Raw genomic sequence first — 23,578 nt, forward strand, 5'->3', positions numbered from 1 at the left:
TTTAATTATTAAATTTTTTTGGCTCTTGGTATAATATGCAAGATAATTTTCAGATGCATTTTTAATATCTGAATATTTTAAATTGCATAGCTTATTAATAGATGGTTTACTTTACATGCTTGTGTGAAATTATATAACATTACAGAGAACATTTACCATTTTAAATCTGATTAAACACTATTCCAAACAAGGACTGGAAAGAGTTTGATATTTGTACAAACACAATCTTTTAAAAAGCATTATGCAAACCCATTTAGACATTGCAAAAAAATGCTGAACTAAGAGACAGACTGCAATATTTATTTACATTCCATTATTTCAGTAAAATGATATGTCCCCGTTTTGCTAGTGAGGTTTAAATTTGTATTTTGAATGAACAATGAAAAAACCTTACAAAACTTAACCATTGAAAAATAAAACTAACATCACTAAGTGTCCTAAGTAACCATATTTTAATTAACATTATTGATTTTAAGAATGGTTTAGTGAGTGATGAACTCACTCCAGCAGCAGGGCTATACTAACACTGTTCAAACTTTTTCACCTTTTTAGCTTATTTTTTGGCAACCATATCCTTCCAAAAAATCACCTTATGCATTTGACTTCTGATTTTGCATTTTCAGCTCAGCAGTGGGACTAACTTCAGTCAGCTGTCTGTCTTCCCAATCTGATGCAACTTTCAATTTAAGAACCCACAATTGCTCTGTTCGCATATGTCAGCGTGGAAAATTAAATGTTTCAGTTTGTTTAAAGTTTTATTGGCTTTCTTTTACTTCAAGCTTAAGCCAGAAACATCAAGTTACAAGAGACTCTTTTCATGTTTATATAAAGCAATGATTGAATTATTTTAAATGTTTACATACACATGAATGTTTGCAACATGTGCATTGTGTGCTTGTGTCTCTGTGGTCGCTTTGCTGGTAACAGGCAGAAGAGTGGTTGGGAGTCAGTCATAAAGGTGCAAGAGCCTGGGGGGGTAAAGAGACAGAAAAAGAAACAGAATCCCAGGAAGACTGTGCCATATGACACTGAGGAAGGAGCACATGTCACTCCATGTAAAGAAGCAGAGTGAACTCATGTCATACAAGAATCAGAGAAAATAACTGAATCAAGAAGAGAGGCACAGTAGGCAACAAGGAGAGAGGCAAAGAAGTATGTTCCAGTTGTTATGGTCCTAAAACACACTTAGGTACCATTTTCCTAACTTCCCAGCTGCCAGGGCTCTGCTAACTCTGCAGAATCTCAACAGTTTCTTCCTACAGTTTTACATCCTTGAAAACTGAACTTATAGCCAAAGCTCCATCAGAACAGAAAAATATATTACTACCACTATGGAGGGCACCGTCTTAGAGACTTAGAGCCAATAGTTTTGTAAAGGTAGATGTTACTGTATTTCACCGAATCCTCCCACTAGCCACTAATTCAGAACCAGATTTTAATTACATTTAATAACAGGCAAGAATAACTGTCTTTAGCTTGGTCTAGAGCCTTGCTCCAACGAGACTCTAAGATCAATTGGATATTATCAGCAGCAAATGAAGTATGAGCTGCGTCTCACCAGTGAGTACATGTTGTGCCTAAGGCCCCACTATTATGCAATTACATTTTTAATCAAACCCTAAAGACTACAGGCTTTATTTATAGCTGATGATACTGTATGCACGTAGCCCAAAATCTTCAGGATTGACTGTCATTTTACACAAGTTTTATAGAGTGTTCCTCCTTAATATGTATTGTCAGAAAAAAATGCTAAAAAGTATACCGCTTTATGAAAAATACTCTAAATAATATAATTATTATTTAACAGAAAAATGACATGGAATTGTTTTTCCCCATCATGTATCAGAATCCTGTCATCCTAAAAGTAATTCTGGCTCCCACATTATAAATACACTTCAGTATTTCTATAGGGAATGCCAAAAATGTCAGCAAGTGCTCACTGAGTTTTGCCAACAAAATCATGACTCTTTATACAAGAACTTTCTTTCCATTTATAAACAAAGACACTTTGAGAGTTCACGCTCATGATTGGCTACGGCAACTGATATACTCCACTGTAAGATAAAGCATATAGAAAATCAGTGATTTATTACAAGCAGTAAATATTTTACAATAACTCCATTTAAACGCATAACATCTATGTTTTTAAAAATGTATTCCAGATTATACTTCAAATAATCTATTGCACTAAATACCAAAGAATCTGTGCACTGAATATTTGGGAATTAATTCAAATGATATAAAAAACTATCCTGTACAATGACCAAACAAGGAACGCTAGACAACAAAAACTGCAAAGTCAAAAACCTCCAAGATCAAAAGATAATGCTGACTATCTTATCAAAAGGCAACTTTAATGCTAAAATTGTCATTGATATGGAACAGACTCAGTCATTTCTGACAAGACTTCTTCAGGACCTACTTGCTTTTCAATCCTGTGACCCTTCAATGTCAGAACACAATCATGGTCAGTCTAATTCGTACAGCTGATGACCACATGTCCTCAAGACACTGCCCTGGCACTGTGCCTCACCAGGCTGTAGCACAGCTTGGCCAGTGCACCTCATCTCCCCTGGCCTCAGCCCCATGAGAAGCCCCCCAGGAGGGAGGGCCCCAGCAGGGTCGGCACCTACAATCCTCTCCAGCCACACCAGCCACAGCATCTTCTGTAGTCTGTTCCAATAGAGTACTGCTACTGCAGCTAATTAAAACCATTTTTAGGCTCTGTTTAAAGACTGAATATTGTAGTTGCAACTTTTATGTATGTTCTCATAATTGAATGAGGTGAGAGAAGCCAATATATTTACCCTATTTTAGTTGCTAAATTTCAGTAATACACATGAAGGAACACTTTGAAACATGCTAAATATTCACTCCTGGATTCTTCTTTGCCCAGCACATAGGAAGTTCACTGGGGGTCAATACACATTCTTCTACATTTACTTAATTTTATGCTTTTTTTTTACTACTTGCATAGTAGCAAAAAAATTTCTACTTGCATAGTAGTAAAAAAAAATTCATCTCACCCCCCATAAGAATGCAGTGGATAGCAAACTAAAAAAGCATTAAGTCAACTTTATCTTAATTTTATTCCACTTCTACAATTCTAGAAACTGCTAACATCACACATAGTTCACCCTCCTCTCCCCGCCAAAAAAGAACAAACTGTTCCATGTTTCTGCAGCTAAACCAGGAGTTTTTATTTAGGTGGTTTGATTTTTGATTTGGGTTGGGGTTTTAGGTGGATTTTTTTTTTGCCATTTTCTCAATCCTTATCAGTTTTCTATTAAACTCATCAGAAGACCACCTTTCTGAAAACAAAGTAAAATCTTACTAAAGAACTCAACATTTGGCTTGTGAAAATGTCATGCCAAATGACACTTCTTTGTATAACAATGCTTAAGACACACACAGTGATTAAATAAATAGTGCAGACTAGTGTAGTTATATTACAGCAAATACAGAAAATTCTAGTTTATATTACTTCTGTGCTGACTCCTAAGATCATGCTTAGTCTACAAGAATCCAAAACAAATAAATAGAACTCCAGCACCTAAAGAAAATAATAAACTGACTGAAACTTTACCCCATACTGTCAGTATAAATACCAAGAATTAGAAGTCTGTAATTTTTTTCTTCATGTTTACTTTACAATGTGCAAGAAAAAGGTAGGCCACTGTTTCCCAACATCACTAAGCAAATTGATCACATAGCTCCTATTTAATTAAAGTGCAAGTTATTTAGCTAAATAACTGGTCATCTTAAGTTATATTTTAAAAATTTGTTGTTACAGCTAAATTCAGCTCAGAGAGATAAAGGAAATAACAAACCCATACATCAGGTAATAACCCTTACAAAAAGCAATTTAAAAGTTTTGTTTTACCTCATTAAACCTTGTCACAAGATCTTCTACAGCATTACGTTCTCCATTGGGAGAAGAAAGAATAGTAGCAGATATGGATGCCTTAATAGAAGGCAGCTTGCTTTGACACTCAGCACTGCCCAAATCCCTGGTCAGGAAGCAGAGGTAGTCGATGGGTAAGACTTTGCGGTAGAGCTCCTGCTCCTGCTCGGTCAGGATGCTGGCAACCTCCTCTGGGAACTGGATGAGGTGCTGCAGCTCGATCAGCTCCCTGCTGATACCGGCCACGCTGGAGGGAAGGACGCTGGAGCCAGCCATGGATGTACACGCTTGTCGTTCTAAAACAAAACAAAGGAAAAATTCATTAGGCTTTGCCTTTAACTCTTGGACCATGCTGTGCAAAAGCGAGACAACTTGGTGTTTTGGTTTTGTTAAACTGTTCATTCATTTACCCAGCAATACACTATATTCTAAGTACTTTCTTTCTATTTAAACAACATAATATGTTCTTTTACACATTTTTTTTTTAATATCTGGTCTTGGCTAGATAGAGGGCAGCTCGAGTTAGGAGATTGTAAAGCCACCTGCCAAAACACACCTGGTTCCAGAAGGATCCAAATACCTTCTTCCAGCACCCGTGGCCTTGTCACAGCCTCAAATAAAGGGCTCATCTGGCCGAGAGCGCCTCTGCTTTGCCCCCATGTAACAGCCACAGTGCAAAGCAGTTTGAGGGCTTGACTGGGGCACTGAGACCTGATTCCCACAAGTAATAATATATAATGATAATTGAAAACCCATGTGGGTCAGCATTTTTCTTCATAATCCACTTGCTATAAGATAAATTGTATCTGAGCTTGTTGCATTGCGAAACCAAATGTCCAAGGCTACAAAATATTTTTCATTCCTCTCAGAAAATGCATATATTTGGGAGCATGCATGTTTTATCCATTAATACAAAACATTCATAGTAGTTTTATAATATCCCAGCAGTGATATCTCTTGAAAAATAAAACTTTTCCTAAGAAGGAAGAAGGCAAGCTTTCTAAGATCGTGTGGGAAGCATGAAACATCAACACAATGATTCCAAAATACTGAGTGAATCTTCTTACTAGATAAGTTTAGAATGGGTTCTCTGAAAAATATTTCAATAATTACTTAAACATAAAAACATTCATAGCCATATATTACATACTCTTCATCATTCTGAGAAAAAGGAGTTTATTTTTTTGCATTGCTTCATGAAATATCTTCAGAGATTTTTTCCACACATAATGGAATTACACCCTAGAACTATCTCTTACCCAGTATTTTAATGTATCTATAAGCTCTCAAGTGATAAAGGGTGCAATTTTTTTTCTCTAAGAAAGAAAAAAAAAGTTCATAATGACTGATTAAAATTCAGTCCCTTATAATAAACATAAAATATGCTACATGAGTTTTCCACTCTAAGTCATTTTGTGCAAACTATTATTAATCAGAGGGAAGTTAAGAAGACAGAAAATTGGCTTTTCTTAATATAGTCTACTGAAAGTCAAATGATAAATTGCAATAGCCCTAAATAAAGTCTTTGGGCTAACAGAATCTATTGATAAATGTTCAAATAAAGAAACTTCTGAAAGAACTAATTGTTTCTGTCTACACTAGCAAGAAAAAAAGTAATGGGATTAATTTGCAACAAGCAGTAGCTTGGTTATATAGCGGGGAACATATGTAACTTCGGTGATAAAGAAGAAGCGCAGCACAGCATCTGTATATACTGAGGAATCTCTGTCATTGAAACACCTGCAGCAAAGACTGAGGGGGAAAAGCCAGTTAAGAACACCACTGATATGTCACTGCTGGTTTGGGCAACAAGTGGAGTGCAGTGAGCTTCTGGGCTCCCTTTCAGTCGTCTTTGCTTCAATTCTACATGAGACTTCAGTTCTGTTTCCTGCTTCAACCTGCACAGAACTATTCTGAGAGGTTTTGTAATAAAAAGCACTAAAAGCTCATGTGCACTGTTCTGGACTTTGCAACAGAACACAAGTTTATGCTGAAATAAAAACAATGCAAAATACAACGTTCATTTATATTAGAAGGATTATGTATTTACACATGCTTTACATATATGGACTGAACCGTCACCGTGACAACCAGCATTATCTCAGGAAGAGGAAGATATGAAAGGTGTGACACAAACACCCACTAACACCTATCTGCTCCCTAGAAGTCACAATGCCTCACTGACTTCACGTGCATGAAAGCCCTTCCCACACAAGGCAGAGAAAGTACAGCCTGCACCAGCCTCCTCTGTATGTCACACTGAAATAGAGGGTGTTTGGTTGTGTCTATATTGTACATTTATTTTAGATCACAAATGGACTTCTGAAGTGAATCCCCCAAGCATCCTCACTTACTGTGCTTTAGTTTAGTCTTAGTGAAAAAAATGTATTATTTTCAGACAAAACTGCACCAGAAGATGTGCTCCCAGAAGGCAACTAACACATCCCAACTGGTAAAAAGCTGTAGCTGTCAGGAACATCCAGTCCCTGGAACAAGCACCGAGGTTAGGAAAGGAAAGTTGGGCCAGGCAGCTCAGATGATGGCTTGGCTGCAGGTGATCATGTACCACAGGAGGCAGACAGCAAGTACTATGCACAGTGCAATGCCTCAGCGATACTGGTGCTCTGCAAACCCAACATTATTTGGTAAGTACAGCTGTAAACACCTAATAGCTGTCAATGTGGCAGGAAAGGAAGATATAAATCTCTAAGGAGTGCCTAGTGACTGATGAAAGAGAGATAACATAAGAGCAAAGATCAGCTGTTCGGCATCGCACTGCTTGCTGATGAGGTGCATTCTTAGTAATTCACCTTCTCCATCATTGTACCAACTACACCATGCACAAAGACGTCAAAATCTGGCAAAAGTTGACACTGAATTTGCAATAGGGTAGAGCACTGATCATGATCTTTTGCACATTACCTTGCCTAAGTATAATCACCCTTCAGGCTGCACTTAGCACAACCTCTCACATCTTAAGAACAAGGCTCAACACCACAGAGTGACCACAGCTAAGGCTGGCTCCCAAGCATATCTCTATATTGCCAGAAACCACCAAGAATAAGAATCTCATTAGAACTGGATTTCAGTACACTGACTGCCTATTGATCAAATCCAGCAGAAAGCTAGCGGAGGGATTTTGAATGCCTTTAATCAAACTACCTTTAATGGAACTATAATCTTTCATAATGAAATCTTCATGACCCAGCTTCACTTTAATAAAAAAATGAAGCTGTCAAAAAGAAAATCTTTTCATGGAAACAAAGTCAAAATGACTCAAGAGCAGCCACTAGTATTGCTGGATTTGAAAGAAGATGGAAAATAAATAAAACACTTCCTGATTCAAAACACTGAATTTCAAACTAGCATTTCTCAATTCTTCATTAAACTGGAAGAACTTTATGTAAATTCTCTCTGCAATGTGAAAGCACATGAAACAGGCTGCTGCAGCAAAAATGCAGCTGATATGCAAGGAGAGGAAGAGAGGCTAAACAGAAATCTGAAGGCACAGAGCTCATGGCTAAAGTATGGCTATAAATACTGAAGAAGTAGAAATAACTTATTTAAGTAAGTAGAATAACTTATTTCTGTTGACTTTTTCTACACCTATAAATTTTTAATTCCTCCATAATTCACATCTTTTGCAAGTTTTGGTTGTTGGCATAATTTACCTCTCCAGATTCAGATATCTTATCTTTCGTCATTCCAGTCTTCTGTGTTTTATCACAGAAAATCCAGGATTCTTATTCTCAACTTCACCACCTTCCATGATTTACACTCTGCATGAAAGTCTACTTTCTGTCTCTTTGCCTGTATTAAGCTAGTTTTTTTCCCCTAGACTATTTTTTCATCTTTTTGTGTGTGTGCTTCAGACTTCCACCATTTTTCACTCCAGGAACGGATCTGCTTCTGCTATAAAACTCCTTATCCAGTCTCATATGCAAATCCTCCAGCTTTGTGCTGTCAGTTTGTGTTCTTCAGGAAACAGATAGTATCTTTCTGCACTTCAAAGAATGGCCAGGTCTTTAGAGTAACTTGCAGAGTGGAACTGCTTTCAGACCCAAATCACAGTAGTTTTTTTCACAGTTAAGGCAAGATACGATCCTCACTAAAATTAGCTGCTGCTGCAGTAAATGATACTGGTTTTTGTGTTCTACCACATCAAGTTAATGCTAAAAATACTACAAGAAAATGACTACCCAGACTATTCATTGCGAGTTGCCTAAAGCTGAAATGGATAGCTTCGCTTATCCTGCTGATAAACAGCTGAAGCAGATCATCTTTAACACAGCAAGTATTGCTTTTATTACTCAAAACAAGATAACCTCTGCTTAGCTTTAACATAGGACTCCTGGACTGACTTAATCATCGCTGATACCAGTGGGAACAAAGAGGGCTCTTCCTCTCTAACAAAAGAATAATCTTTTTAAGAATGGGAGAAAAATACAGAGTGCCAGAGAAAAGTCATTGCATTTTTTAAATGAATGCCATCTAAAAAGGTAAGCCTTCCTAGAATATGAAAATCTACTTTCAACAAAGTTTGATTAACTGAAATATTCAGTAACTGGATTTCTGTCTTAGTTTTATTTCAAGGTCCTTTTCTTTCTACACTTACTTTCATTTAAAAAAAAGTATTCTATCTCTACATTCAAAAAACAGTTTTAAAGCAGTAAAGTGAAAATTACAGTCCCTAACAACATGCTCACTCTCTAGAAGGCTACTGGCAAAGATCTTGTGATTTTGACAAACTGTGCTCAAGAGCAAAAGATGAATTTCAATAGCTGTAAGAATAAAAGTAATTACTCAACCTATTATAATATCTTTTAACTTAGTTTTTTGCTAATAGACTTTGCTTCTATGATGTTATACTAATCTAACTGAAAGTATAGAAAAATCTTAAGAGGATTCTTTTTCTCTGCTGATATTAAAATGTGTGCAATAAATGGATTCTAATAGAGGCCTTTTTAGAAAGCTATGCTACACATATCCTCCAAACTGTTCACACGCTTTAAGAGAATATACGGATTATGTGTACAGTGAGAAAATAAAAACTGACCGCAGTAAAAAAATAAGAAATAGCCACAGATGAACAGCTGTTAATATAGAAAATGTAGAACTGTTCTGTTCAAAAAAGAGGAAAAATACAATAAAAGCTCCCCAAGCAGAAGACACCTATGCAATATACAGCAGTTTAATTGAACACCAGCTTCCAGTACCGATCACCACAACTGGGATAACATTGTTTTGCTGTCCCTTGGATGCAACATATCTCAATACTGTAATAACCAAACCAACAAGCCTTTGTTAATTTCCTGTTTCTCTTCTATCTAATTAGAAATATCTCTCTCTCCCTTAATGAACATGAATTCACCATTATCAATTTTGACTGCAAACAACTCAGTGCAGTATTAAAGAGCCTGATATTTAACTTACTGGGAAGCTTGACACAGAACAGGATCAAGTTCAAGTTCAATTTCACTGTAGAAACCACTGTAATCAATAGATCCATTTCATCTTCAAATTTCCTTATGAGTCAAGTAATCAAATGAGAAGACACAAAGGTTCTCTGTCCATATACTTAAATCTAGCAATATGGGCTACCTCTCAAAACTGCCTATCAGCACACATTGGAAATTTATTATTAGCAGGGGAGCTCTGATCTACAGGGTACTTGCACTAAATAAAACTGGAGTTCTTTAGGACCTAAGCATCAGCAAGCAGAAGACATAGAGATAACCTGAGGAAAAGATGAGCTACAGTCTGTAGATTTTTTTTTTTTTAGACCAAGTAGGATTACTGATACACTCTGAGGGCACAGGATCCTTTTCAGGTTTGGAATGGAAACAAATTTCACAGCTAGTTCAAGAATGCCTGCTTTGAGTTTAATTCAGGCATAGTAATAGCAAGACATTGGAGGAGGTGATCTCTTGGGGAGCAGCAGCAAGTCACCACATTGGGCCAGGTGAAAAAAGCAATAGGTTCTATAGTACAAAGAGAAAAGGAGAAAGAGAGAAATCACATATAGAAAAGAATTTTGCTGGAAATAGAACACCTTGAAACTATAACACACAGATATTTCTACTGAGGCTGAGATTTTATTGCTGAACAGATTTATGAAACTTCTGGAGAAGATTTTTTTTAAAAGGCAACTAGCATGTTGAATTATAACTGAATTAAATGACATTATATACCACAAAATCCTGACTCATGAACTGACTGAATAGTGGAATTCAGCAAAAAGAAAGATATGGAGTGATTGTAACAACAGTCACTCCTAAAATCACTTCTTGCTTTAGGAACTGGCAAAGAGTTCCCTTTTGAAAACCAGACTCTGGACACACTTTTTAAATTTTGCAATTATAGGATCAATCACGTGAAATACCAGGAGAAAAAAACATGAAAGTACTGTACTGTTAAGAGATACAACCTGCCTATATAATTTCTGTCTTGAAACAAATTTAAGTTGTCTAAAAAAATGATATAATTATTAGGACATAAAAAAGGATATAATTATTAGTTGAGATGCACATGTATGGGAAAGAATTTTTTTTTCTTTAACTACAAAAGTTGGGTAAACATTTTCACAGGGTAAAACCTACGTACAACAAAACATTCATTTAGACTGTAAAGTTGATTTAAAGATGATCAGCATTAAGTATTTATTAATATATTAACCTTGAGTTAACAACTACATAGCAGTCCTTACATTTTTCAGAAGATCCTACCCATAAGTATGAGCTTGAAAAACTATTTAAACTCTGCTTATGGCTGGATTAGAAGACCCTGGTTCTAAACTAGATTTACTGATATAAGCTCAGTTGGCTGGAGCATGTGCTAATAACAACAAAGCCATGTGTTCTATCCCTGTATGGGCCATTCACTTAAGAGATGGACTCAATGATCCTTCCGGATCCCTTCCAACTCAGAATATCCTGTGAAATCTCTGTGAAATACGAGCACTGACATCATACATGAAAGGAATTCAGAGCACCACCATGATTTCACCACACCTGAACTGCCATGCCTGCCTCCCATCATCCCTAGTGTACAGCTACACTGCCATGTGTAATTACAGCCATGCTGCTGCTCAGATTTCTGGAATTGTATCCAAGGGTTTTTACCACTCCACTAGACTGAGTCATTCATGGAAATATTTTGCAGCATACAGGAGAACTTGGCTGCTTGTCTCTGAATTACCATATATTGTCAACACATTTAACCAACCATTTCCTCTCTGTATGCAGGTTGGCTGGTACTGGATCACAGACTTGTCCATAATACATAGATCCACTGGGCTTTCTTCTGACTGTAAACTCCCAAGAAAAAAGATGCAACGAGTAGCAGTGTAACATTAACTTTGACTTGGCAAAATCAGATGATCTCAGGACAAAACTCATTCAATTTGATGCTGATTTTCCAATTCCTTTCCATTTTCAGGGCAGCTAGCAAAGAGCTGAGACTGCATCCTCATGGAGAAAAGTACAACTAGCAATGCCTGCAGTATATCTGGATAAGAATTGATGTGGTTTCTGTGTGTTAACCCCAGCCAGTAAACATTTCTTGTGCACCTGAAATAATAGGCTTTGAAGGCAGTGCCTGTAACAAATGACTCTGAGGGATTAACAGGGTAGCAAATGGATACTTCAACTACAAAGGGCACCCTGTGTTACACAGGGTTTGCTGAACAGAGACATACTTATAGGTATTATGGAGAGATGAATCAGCAGTTCTGCCAGAAGTCTGAAGAGATCCACCATGTACATGTTTAGTCAGAAAGCAGCTTTACTGCTTCCAGTCTACATGTATAGCAATGGGCCACCTGAGACCTGCTATTTTAGGGGACCTTCACCTACTGCTGTAACTCATGAAACTGTATCCTCATTTCAAAACACCTGCCAGAAGAAGGTTTAATTATAATTTGGTAGGTAGGCTGTGAATGTCTGGTTGACTGGTTGAAAATTAGCTCTCAAAAGCTGTTTGATACCAACATGCCATCTGTCTTGCTGGGGCATGCTGCAGCACGCACTGTGCAAGACCAGACACAAGATTTCATTGCTTCAGAGGCAACTATCACCAAGAAGGCTGGATGAAGGGATTCTGGGCTATAATGACTGATCTTCTAAACCTACACCTTTATACCACAGTGTAAAAGATATGTGAAAAGGCTGGAAAGAGGTTATTATGACACCACCACACTTGCTGTTCAAGTGGTTTTGGGTTTTTCATTTTTTTTCCTGCAATGAAATCCCATCTAATGAATCCCCTCCTCTGCAAAACTCCTGAATGATTTCAGAAATATTCCTCTTTCACACACATTTCATAAATCTTTCTACTAAAGGCTGCCACAGTGGTAGACTAACAGGATTTCTACTTGAGCAACACATACCAGCAGGAGGGTTCTCTGTGCAGCATCTGTATTCAAGACCTTTTAAGATCTGGATATAAATACAGTGTAGCATATGGAATTTTAAGTTCAAATGCTAAACAAATGTACATGTAAATTAACAGATAAATTCCAGCCCATAAGAACAAAATGGTCAAAAGAAAGGATTTATGAGTTTACTTTGGAAGAGTATTGTAGAAAAAGAACATATAATTCTCACTGTAAAATGAACTCATTACTGCTTGAGTCAAAGCAGAACTCAAGGTTTAACCTCACCTCCCAAAACTGATACAAAGCACGTCCAAATCAAAGCAGGAGCTGCTGTTCAAAATTAAATTAAAATGCATACAACTTTCAGTTAATGCTGCAATGGAGAAATATCCAGTGATAGACAGAGTGAAAGAATCTCAAGTCAGGTTCCAATATTTGAGTATTTCAATCAAGACAGTAAAAATTAATCTTGCTTCTATTTTTTTCCATTTACGTAATGCAGAAGCTTTTCAATTTTAAGAATTAGAGAACTCTGTTATACATCAGTGAGTATGGGAGAAAATGCAAACAAAAATGTAGTTTGAGAATATATATACACACACCTATGGAAAAGAAGGATGTTAAAAATAAGATGTATATAAAGTTAGGTACCCATTAAAGCAAGAGCTTATGATACTGATTTTTCTATGTTTTCTTTTTTTTTGTTGTTGTTGTTTTAGGAACTTTTTAATTTTAAAAGACTACAAACTGTAGCTGCTGCAAAATATTGCATTCATAATGTAACTGTAAAACTGCAACAGGCATTTTCAGTGCCTTAGCCTTGAGGCATTTCTTTCTAGTCTGAGTGCACTGGACTTTGACATCAACAATCCCTGCATTTAATTAATGATCTGTTGAAGCTTGCACCTTGCTGCACAACTTCATAAATTACCATAAGCACAAATTAAAACTCATTTCTGGCCTTAAGATCCTTAGAAATACATTTTGTAAAAAGCATCATCTTCCTTACTTTGGCCTTATCCTGAAGACCAGATTACTTGCAGCAGTGACCCTTCAAGGATAGATGGGAAAGAGGAATGGTTTGCTCCCATCTGGTCCAGTTTTATAAATACTACACAGCAATGCCACAGTTGTTCAAACAACTATCCAAATGAAAACTGTTTCAATTTGGAAAACAAGCATTAAATATAGTCTTTCAAGGTAAAAATAATAAGAATGTTTCCTATGGCTTCAGTGTCATACCAAGTGAAGCACATACCAAATCTGCCATTGGTGTTAGGGATACAAGATGAACACTAGATGCCAATCTGAGAACTTGACTTTAATCATGTCAAAGAATAACATGAGAATTAAGTAAGATCTGGTAAGTGTACAACACAACTAATTTTTCTTGCCTTTTGAATCTTCAAAGGAAAGACAATCCAGTGCATGAGACACGCTACCAGATTTTCCACAGAGACCAAAGGACAGGCAAATTTGCTGCATAGGGTGTTTTGGTTATTATTCTTACTGATTATTGGAACAAAATTAATCCAAGCCACATCCAGTAAAAACAACACTTGAGTAGATGTTCCCAATTTAAGCCCTGAAGCTTAGCAGTGAAAGAATTTTAAAAGAATGGAATACACTTGAAAAATGCTCAATCAGTTCAGAGTTTTCATCATTCTGGCCTGCTTTCAGTATTTCTCTACACAGAATCTGTTCCTAACACAGGTTTATTTTGAGACCGGTCCTCTATGTAACTATTTCACAGAAAATTGATAGAGAATAAAACGACTAACACCAGATACTTTTGATTGTGCACCTATGTACAAAATGTCTTTGCATGATCTGCTAAGGAAACTTTTTCACTTATTTTATATTACACTTGGAATAATATAAATTCAACCTCTACATAACTGAGGCACCTACAAAATCTACTCCTTCATCACTTAGTTTTGGTGATGATTCAATTACTGTGTGCTCTGAATATTCCCTGATAATGAGAACATTTTGTGAATAGGACAGCACAGTCACATTTATTGTAGCAGCTATAATTTAATTTGATATCCAAGATTTTTAGATTTCTAACAAAAACAAAATCTAGGAAATATACCTGTATTTAAATGAAAACATACACGTAGAAATGCCCTAAGACACATCAGAGAAAACTGCATGATTTATAAAGGCATGAGTCAAAAACTTGTAATGGAACACCACAAAACTATTGTGATAATAGTTTTGTGTCAGCAGTGTACAGCAGGAAGAACCGAGTAAGAACGAAACACTCTTCACACACTTTAATACACTTTTCAAAGTGGTGTTAAAGACAGTACCATAATTTATAAAGATACTTTAAAAAGAGTTAATAAGAACAGCGAGTTCTATGCTGCTAAAAAGAAATACTGCAGTAATTCTACCTCCTAGTTCAAAATTCACAATGCAGAGGAAAATATCGAAAAGATTCTCTCACACAAGAATAAATGAGTGAACCAAGGACACTAATTGAAAAAGATGCCAAAAAGGGAGAAAAATTATGAACTGGAAATAAATTGATGAATTACATAACAGGGTGAAGGGCAAAGCTAATACTCATAATTCACAACCATTCAGCACTCACACTTCATTATTAAAGAAATGGCTTAAAAGTATTTTAAGACATACTAAAAGAGTATTCACTGAAACTGGTTAAAAAGAGAGGGAGAAGTTTAAGATGTGAAAATGAATATGTCATTAACTGATGAGAACCCAGTCAGTAACCTGCAGCCACCGGGAACGCTGTGCAGCAAATCCACGGCTCTTCTCGCATGTCCTGCAGAGCACTGTCACGGGGGTCAGGTACCTCCACTCCATCCCAACACAGTCAGAGCTGTGCTACTCCTCCTTAGGTATCTGCCTACAAAATATCATTTGGTCTGTGTCCTGTTTACACTGCACAGAAACACAGAGGTAAAATCACAGCTGATGCTCTTGCCATAATCCTTGTGTTGTATTCCTGGATAAAAACAATCCCTAAGTTTTAGTTTAAAAGAATTAAGGCTAGCTATTGCAGTAGGACTAGATGATCTGTAGGTCCCTTCCAACTGAACTATTTTGGACTACTGTAGTCTACATATTATTTATATTTTTTCCTTGTGGTTGGAATTAAAAGTGAACTATCTTCAAAGCTAGTACTAATAGCCATTTCTGAGAAATACAGTATTAGGGGCAAGCATCCTGGGTTGAGTGCTCTCAGGACAAAAGGTATGTTACTTAACAGATAATTTAAAAGAAGGAAAAGCAACATGCAGACAACATGCATGTCCATGCAGGCAAAACACAGATGGCTTTCCTATTCCTAATACATGATTATTGTTTATTTTAGTGGGGATTAATTTATCTTCTTCTTCTCTTTCCCCAGACACAGTCTTTTCTCAAGCTCATTGGTGAATATGTATTGTAAACGTACAAGATGTCAAATAAGCATTTTTCCTGTAGGGTTAAAATACAACTGCGGAAGCCAGCCTGAAAAAAAGGAAAGTTTATAACTACAGAGGAATAAAGTAAAATTATTGCCGTACTGTTGGCTTTTTTTTTTTTTAAGAAGGGAAGTAATTCAGCTCTTTTCTTCTGTAAACTACTTCCTCTCGTAATTCAGGAAGAGTAAAACTAATCTCTCTACCTAAAACAACAACAATCCTCTTAGTTTCACATTTTTTCCTTATTTGCAATTTGAATGCAAGTTTCCAGTGTAGTACAATACCTGTTTGGCAAAGTCCAATTACCATTGCTAAATTTACTGAGTGAAGAAAAAGATTCTGTAATGAATTTACAGAATTAAATGAAAGAAGCTATTCCTTACTCTAGAATGCAATTTCCAAAATTTTAAAAGGTAATTTTTGAAAGGTATCTTTCAATGCAAACATCTATGCCAATTACCTGAAAATTTTCAAAAGGGTTGTAACAGCCTGCATCCTTAACAAGCTGATTTTTCTCATGAGGAAGCTGATGGGAAGCTAAGGAAAATTCGTATGCTATTTTTTTAAGGGATTAACATGAATTTACAACTTCCCAGCACAGTAAGTCACATTCATGATGTTATGTAAGTATTATATCATGCCAGTTTTTCTTTTAAGAAAGTATTGCTACTAGCCAGCTATTCTTAGCAAGGTTTCTGGAATCACAAAGGCTGTGCCAGAAGCACAACTCAAAGGATGCTGAGAGGCATTTTCAAGCGGAAAAGAGAAATACACAACAAAACTCAGGTCAATATAATCAAAGTCCTTTCACAGACATACAGAACACATCAAATGCACAGTCACATATTTTCAGGGGACTGAAGGACCAATGGTATCATGGGCTACCTCACCACTTCAGACAGAGCCATGAGCACTGTGCAGTACGGACATGGCCAGGCGAGATACCAGGGGAAATGCTGACATGCTTAATAAAACTCTGAAGTCCAAGAAAAGTTCTGTAGTACTGAGATAGCAAAAATATTATTTAGCTTAATGAAAAAAAACCTCATCACAATAATAAGAATTGCCAAAAAGTCCAAGCTTCAAAGATTTTGATTCTTCCTTTCATATGTTTTTAAATTACAGAGTGGAGAAGCCCATGTGATTTAGCCTTAGAACTGAAATCTGCTCTACCACACAGGAGTTTAAGCCAGAGGGGGATTAGTGGAATACAGCAGATAGCAGAGAACAGGGCAGGCACATGTCTGGAAGCCAGAAGAAGTAAAACAGTAGACTACACAAAGTATTAAATCAACCGTAACTTCATAATAGAGATCTAAACAATCTCAACATCTATGACTTGCCTCAGTATTACTTACCTCTTCCTACCTCAAATATAAATGCTCTAAGTACTTATTTATCCTTGCGAGCTTTTCTACAACTTCACTAGTAAATTGATACAGTTCTGCTTAGCCTAAGCCCTGCTATAAGCAACTATACAAGCAACTATTTTCTGTAGTTGTCTTTGTTTAGTTTATGTCATTTAGGCATCATAAGGTAAATTTTAAAAGATACATTTATACAAGATTGTGTTCAAGTAAACAGAGTATATAGCTCTATGTATTACACTGCTGAAACTAGCTACCTTGTAAAAAAATGGAAGTATTTACTACATTTGGCTTTCACAGGATTAATACACTTGCTACATAAAAGCTGTTCTAAACAGTCACAAGACTCCTTAATGAATTGTGTCTTTGTCATTAAGCTTTAGCAGATTATACTAGAAAGGGTGTTTGCAGCCCTTTCCTAACAGGAAACTTTCAAAGCCAGTGATTTTACCATGTGAAAACAAACTCAAAACTAGTACCTTCCTCAGACTTTAAGAAATCTCCCTTAACCTGAAGACTTCAAATGCAATTAATTCCTTATGTAAACGTACATAGCAAAAATTAACACTCCTCTTCCTTCCTTGTGGTGCTACTGGTACCTGTATTGCAGTTAATGTTTTAAATAGAGTTAGGGCCAACCATGTCAACGATATTGTTCATATAGCAAGAAAATAAAACAACGGGAAAAATAAAGCAAATCTGTCTTTAAGACCAGCACAGTCCCTTCCAACCCAAATTATTCCAGGACTGTTACAGGGCAGTTAACTATTTTACCTTACAAACCCGACTTAAACAGAAAAGCAAGTAGTCAGGTTAGTGTCACATTATAGATCTATTGGAAATAGGAAATATTCTAGACATAGAACTGCAAATCCTGTGTATGAAAAGGAGTTTTGCTTTCCTAAGGTTAACAGCTCTGAAGAAATAAGATGGGACCCTAAAACCAAATTTTATCTATGAGCTTTTAGGAGGTGGTGCTGGCAAAATCAGGTCCCCCTACATAGATCATGGATGACACCAGTAATACGCAGTTATCTTTTCTATATTTCTTAAAGATACACACAAAGCACAGAGTATCCAAAGAGAGCTATAAAATTATTCCAGGCTTGAATAGAGAGACCCAGAGAAAGATATTTAGATCAGAAATGTGTAACTTTATTGAACTAAAGTGAAATTGAGAGGAGACTTGTCTGTAGCATATATGTAAGCACCTTCTAACAGGGGAAATACATCAGATTAAATCCAGCAGAAATAGTCATAACAAGAGCAAATGGTTGGTCCTTGATGACAGAAAAACTCACACTAGAAGTGCGACCCTTCTTTGCCTTGGAGTGTCAGTGACCACTGGGAAAAGCTGTGCATGTGGATAGTTCTCAGGCTTCTTCAGAAGGCTGTATGCTAGCACAGTTGCCTTTTGACTACTGAGCTTAGAACAGAGACAACTCAGAAGGATGTCAGACCAGCTAAACGTCTCCACTGACAATAGGCTTTGCAATTCTATGAGCTTTCTTACTTTCCCAGACAACATGCTTGTTAGTGCCCTCCTGTTTTCAAATTTGATGTACCATCATCCATGCAATCACTAAGCCTTTTTTTCCTTCTCAAGCTTTCTGAAATATTTTCCAATATTTGACATTCAAGGAAAAGTTTTGGTTTTTGAAGGATCTGTTTCTTTTGATCAAAAGAAAGTATAATATTTTGGTGATTTGGAATCAAACAGAAATCCTAGTTACTGACACAGTTCTAGTTCTATTTTTGCAAACAAGAATATTTTCATTTTTCCTCTTGATGTCTTTTTTAGAGAAATTAATTCTATATATGGTTATGGAAAATACCTGAAGACTTCTCTCCCAAACACTGACTTTGTATGCAAATCCTACCACCATCCTCAAGACAACCAGTACCTGAAGCAGCACCTCTTTTTTTTGTGCTCAATACATATTTAAAAGTTTTGTTAGTAGCTGTTAGGAGGTTTTATATTCAAATACTGTACCTATGAGGTAGACACGAACTATATGATTTAATTCGATTCCTTCTACTTCATGGCAATTACAGAACTGCATATTATGAACACCTAAAGCCTAGAAGAAAATTCTACTTCTAAGGTTCTTTTTTTAAAAAAAATTTAAGACACTTCAACTTAAATAATAACAAAACTATTTCATGGTGCTTTAAAGCATAATACCACAAATAAGTTCCTAAAATGTTATTTAGATTTTATCAGCCAAGTGCCTACACCAACACAAGAACAGAACTAACTCTTCTAAGCAAATAACACAAAAGCATTATTTTTAGGTATAGCTATTTTTAGAATCAAGTCCCAAAGATTAATGACATTTCAATTGGAATTTTTCTGAATTCCAACTTGAAACTTCTAGAAATTAATAAGAAGAGCAGTTTATTTGAAAAAACTGTATAATAATTTTTAGAATAAGTTACAAATATTTATGACACTTCATCCGTGTTAAAGAATTTTTTCACAGAATCACAGAGCATGCTGAGCTGGAAAGACCACAAGGATCATCCAGCCCACCTCCTGGCCCTCCACAGGACCATTTTGCTGTGTTTCTCTGCAGAGCTTTGCAATTTAAATTTGAACAAGCAAATACAGGTGAACAGCTCCAGATAAAATGTACTCCTAAGCTAAGAGTAACATAATAAAGGCATTTGAAGCAATAGCTTTTACAGACTGAGAATTCTTTTTCCCCCCTCAAAGAAAAATGCTCTTAGGAGACACCACTCCAGCCCATGGATGGGGACAAAGAGAGGAGACATAATGCAACAGCATCAGATCTATCCCTTTCCTAGAAGACCTCAACACTTACAAAGAAAGCTGAAAGTGTACATGAAATCTGTCGCACTAAGTCCATGGGAAATGTAGACAAAAATATGTAATTACTGTAGAGTTGTGCAAAGCCCTTAAAATTAAGCTCACGAAAAAAGTTAAAGGTACTTTTAGCAGCAAATTGTATCCTACTTCTTCTACTATTGCTTTGAAACATTTTCAATCCTCATTTGATAAATCTTCCTGGCAAATTACTTATTTCAGAATTACTAAAATATGTAGCAATGCTTTTATATACATAACTAGTATTTCAAAAGCAAGTAACTAAACATTCAAAAACTATGTCGATATGAATCCTCTTAAATAAAAGCTAAACCAACTATGGCCTAAGAAAAATTCTCATATCAGCCTAATTTTTAGAAAGATGTTTACATCATTCCACCTCAAATCAAAGCTAAAAACATTACAAAACAGCCAAAGGGAAGAGTCTGAGCTGAAATTAACTAAAATAAATTTCACTCCCTTTCTTGTACTATTTCTAGTTATCTCAGAGTTGTTATCACTGACTGAATAGGCACATCAAAACCACCATTGTTTTGCAATTAATATAGATACACTTGATATCAGGGTGCTTTTTTTTCTGTGCTCTCTAAATCACTGAGGTGAGAATAACGGTGTTGACAACCAAGACAACCTTCCTATTGCAAGGGGGTACTATCACTTTGAATGGTGAATGCTTGTCATAGCCTTTAGCTAACAGCCAGATTAGGGCAATGGGAGAGTTAGCACATAAAGGACATTCCTTTCACAGAGTAAAATATTATGAACCTTCATTCAAGTTACAAATGCCACTTTAAAAAAACATGCAAATGGAGGGGTTTCTTTATGACCAGTTAGGAGCAAAACATTGCTATTACATGCTGCTATGTGTACATGTCATTCAGAAAGGAAAAAAACCCATAAACTCCCTTAAGCAGTCATGAAACAAAAACTGCTTGCAAGTTATAAACTTGGATACTGAAGATCCAGGAAGAAAAGCTCACTAAAGAAAAAGCAGCAGTGCATTTACATTCAAAAATATGTTATGAATGTGTAATGTTTGAGTAATTTATATACTTTAGGAAAAAAATACTTACCTTGTTCTAGTACTTTTTAAAGTACTGAAATTTGTATTTTAACCAGCAATTTTGCAACAGACACTCATTTCTTGTAGAATACGAAACAAAGGAATGTCCCACAACATAATTTAATATTGAAATAGTTGCAATGTGAACCAAATAAATGCAAAGCAATTTTCCTAAATTACTTAAAATATTGCATTCCATTTCAAACAAGCTGAAATACAAAATACACTTTTAAGACCTTATTTCATATAGCTTAAATTAAATCCTTACTTCATTTTCCACCTAGAAACAGTTTTGTGTCCTTACAGCACTATTATTAAATGCAGCCATTATAGATCTAAAATAAGATTAGAAAACTGGCACCCAAGCTACCTCTCTGGAAACAAAACTATCACTTTGATTTAACTCCCTGTGCGTAATCAGAACTGTGTACTATGGGTCACAGAAGGGCAAATCTTACCAGCACATGTGCCTTCCATTGAATCCTAGATTCCTCCTAAAATGCCAGAAGAGCAGGTACTTCAGTGCCCCAAAAAGTCTCCACACTGCACTTGTCCAAACTAACAGCGAGGCAACAGCTGCTCAGTTTAAAGCTACAAACTGTGGCAAAATGCATAACTGACATGCCTTGTGTAAGCCATGAAGAAGACATGCATTTGGCTGGCTCACTGAAAGGTCAGGTTTCCCACCTCCCCAGATAAAAGCTGAAACACTAGGATTCAAATGGAAGGAAGTTTAGAAATTAAGGATGAGCATACATCCTGCTAAGACTAAAAGCATTTGATTTTGACAGCAGAGTTATAAACAAAAGTAATTTTAATTCTGCTGGATTTTTGTCTTTAAATATATTAAGAAATAAGTTACCCTACACTCAGGCTTTTGTACAAGTTATATTTATATCAATGTTGTTTAAATAGGCCAAAAGTAATAAATGGAATTACTTTTGTTTTAGGAAACTTCATCTGAAGCATTACAAAAACCACAATGTGTGTTTCTTTATTAGCAAATGCCCTACCTTTACAGCTATTATGCTCTCTGCACTAACAACTCCAGTAAAAGGCAATAGCATTAACTTTAATGGGACAAAGTGCTATGACTTAGGCAACCATCCAAAAAAGTTTATTTGAGAGGCAAAGTAGAGGAAAACCTCCCCGAGGCTTCCAGAAATGTGATTAACCTCGAAGAAATTACAAATAGGGGGAATTTAAAAGACAGCATAGCCCTCAGACTGCATCTATGTTCAGAAAGTAAGTAGAAACCAAACCCCTGTCTTCATCCCATAGTCAGTATCTGGCTCTGGTACTTCTATCACTTCTTTTCTTCATTCTAACCTCACCCTTGTCTACACACAGTTTATACCACTTTTACAAGCAGCAGGACTACATCACTGAAAAGTTAGTTATGAAATTTGCTAGAGTACAGAAGACTGAAAACCAATATGCTGCCACAAGAAAGCTTTCTCCATTTCCCCAGGAAGTCTGAGAGAGGTCTGTGCAGAGCTGGAATGCGAGCAGTACACTCAGAGACACTTTGTTTATACGGTGAATATACGCCTTGTCTGAAAAATCTCTACTGAAGGAACGACCATGGCCAGGGACCTGGCCAACACACCAGCATTTTTTCATTGACAACACAAGCATATTCTTTCTTAATTGGAAGAATGACAATTTAGTGTTGTTTCCAACTTCCAGATGGAAACTAGGACACTTAGATTGTCAAAAAAAATCATGTTATATATGAAAACATAAGGATGCACATGGAGATGCAATACAAAACTTTAAATTAATTTTATTTATAAATATAAATTTCATTAATGCTATCTCACTACAAATATATAAAATGAACCATCAAATTAAGCATTTCTCATCATTATAGGGTCAATTACTAAAGTATTTTTCACTAGTTATAAAAGCAAGTATCTGAAAGCCCAAAGGAGGAAAAAAAATTTAATGTCTTTGATCTGCTAAATAAACTGCACATTACTTCTTGAAATTTAGCAAAAAAATTCTGTCTGGAGAAATAAAACACCATTATTCTACAAAACTGAATTTTCTCTTCTCGTTTGGTTCCTAAAACCAAAGCTTCAAGAGATGACTTTTGAATCATCTTGTTTCTTGAGTCCTTGGGGTTTTCTGCTCATGACTGACATGCTAACATAAACATACTGAAAAAGTTCCATTCTACACTTTAAAAGTTCCCATGGACACTACTTTTACAAGGTCCATTCAAACAAATGTTCAGACCTTTGAAATAATAAACAATAATAAGCAGTTCAGGGATTAACTATCTGCACTCAGAATCCCTTTTCATTTTTTTCTGAAGAGTAGTTGTCATAAAAAAATAATAAATTTGATTTTAAAACTAACATCACTTTGCACAAACTTCTCCTCTCTCAGCCTTCATCCACAGACATCAGCATGTCCTTTATTACCTTCCTCACAACAAACCTCTAACAACACAGACTCATTCTATGTATTTAAACTCTTTTTTTTTTTCTTTTAGTGAAATAACAGCTATAGACTCCCAAGAAAAATATTGCTATAAGCTGAGACTGAGATAGACAGGTTAAAGGATCAACAGGGTACCC

At 36.1% G+C, this 23,578-nt stretch overlaps 1 protein-coding gene across 3 annotated transcripts in view; it reads right to left on the bottom strand.

The window, feature by feature from the left end:
• PLCE1 (phospholipase C epsilon 1) overlaps nt 1-23,578 on the bottom strand; it is a 138,564-nt gene that overhangs the window by 46,809 nt on the left and 68,177 nt on the right. For all 3 annotated transcript variants that reach the window (XM_030951591.1, XM_030951589.1, XM_030951590.1), the window contains one exon: nt 3,884-4,200. In XM_030951591.1, coding sequence (XP_030807451.1) covers nt 3,884-4,200 — 317 coding nt within the window. The remainder of the gene's footprint in view (nt 1-3,883; nt 4,201-23,578) is intronic.

The sequence above is a fragment of the Camarhynchus parvulus genome, chromosome 6 (assembly GCF_901933205.1).
Source record: "Camarhynchus parvulus chromosome 6, STF_HiC, whole genome shotgun sequence".
Classification (NCBI taxonomy): Eukaryota; Metazoa; Chordata; class Aves; order Passeriformes; family Thraupidae; genus Camarhynchus; species Camarhynchus parvulus.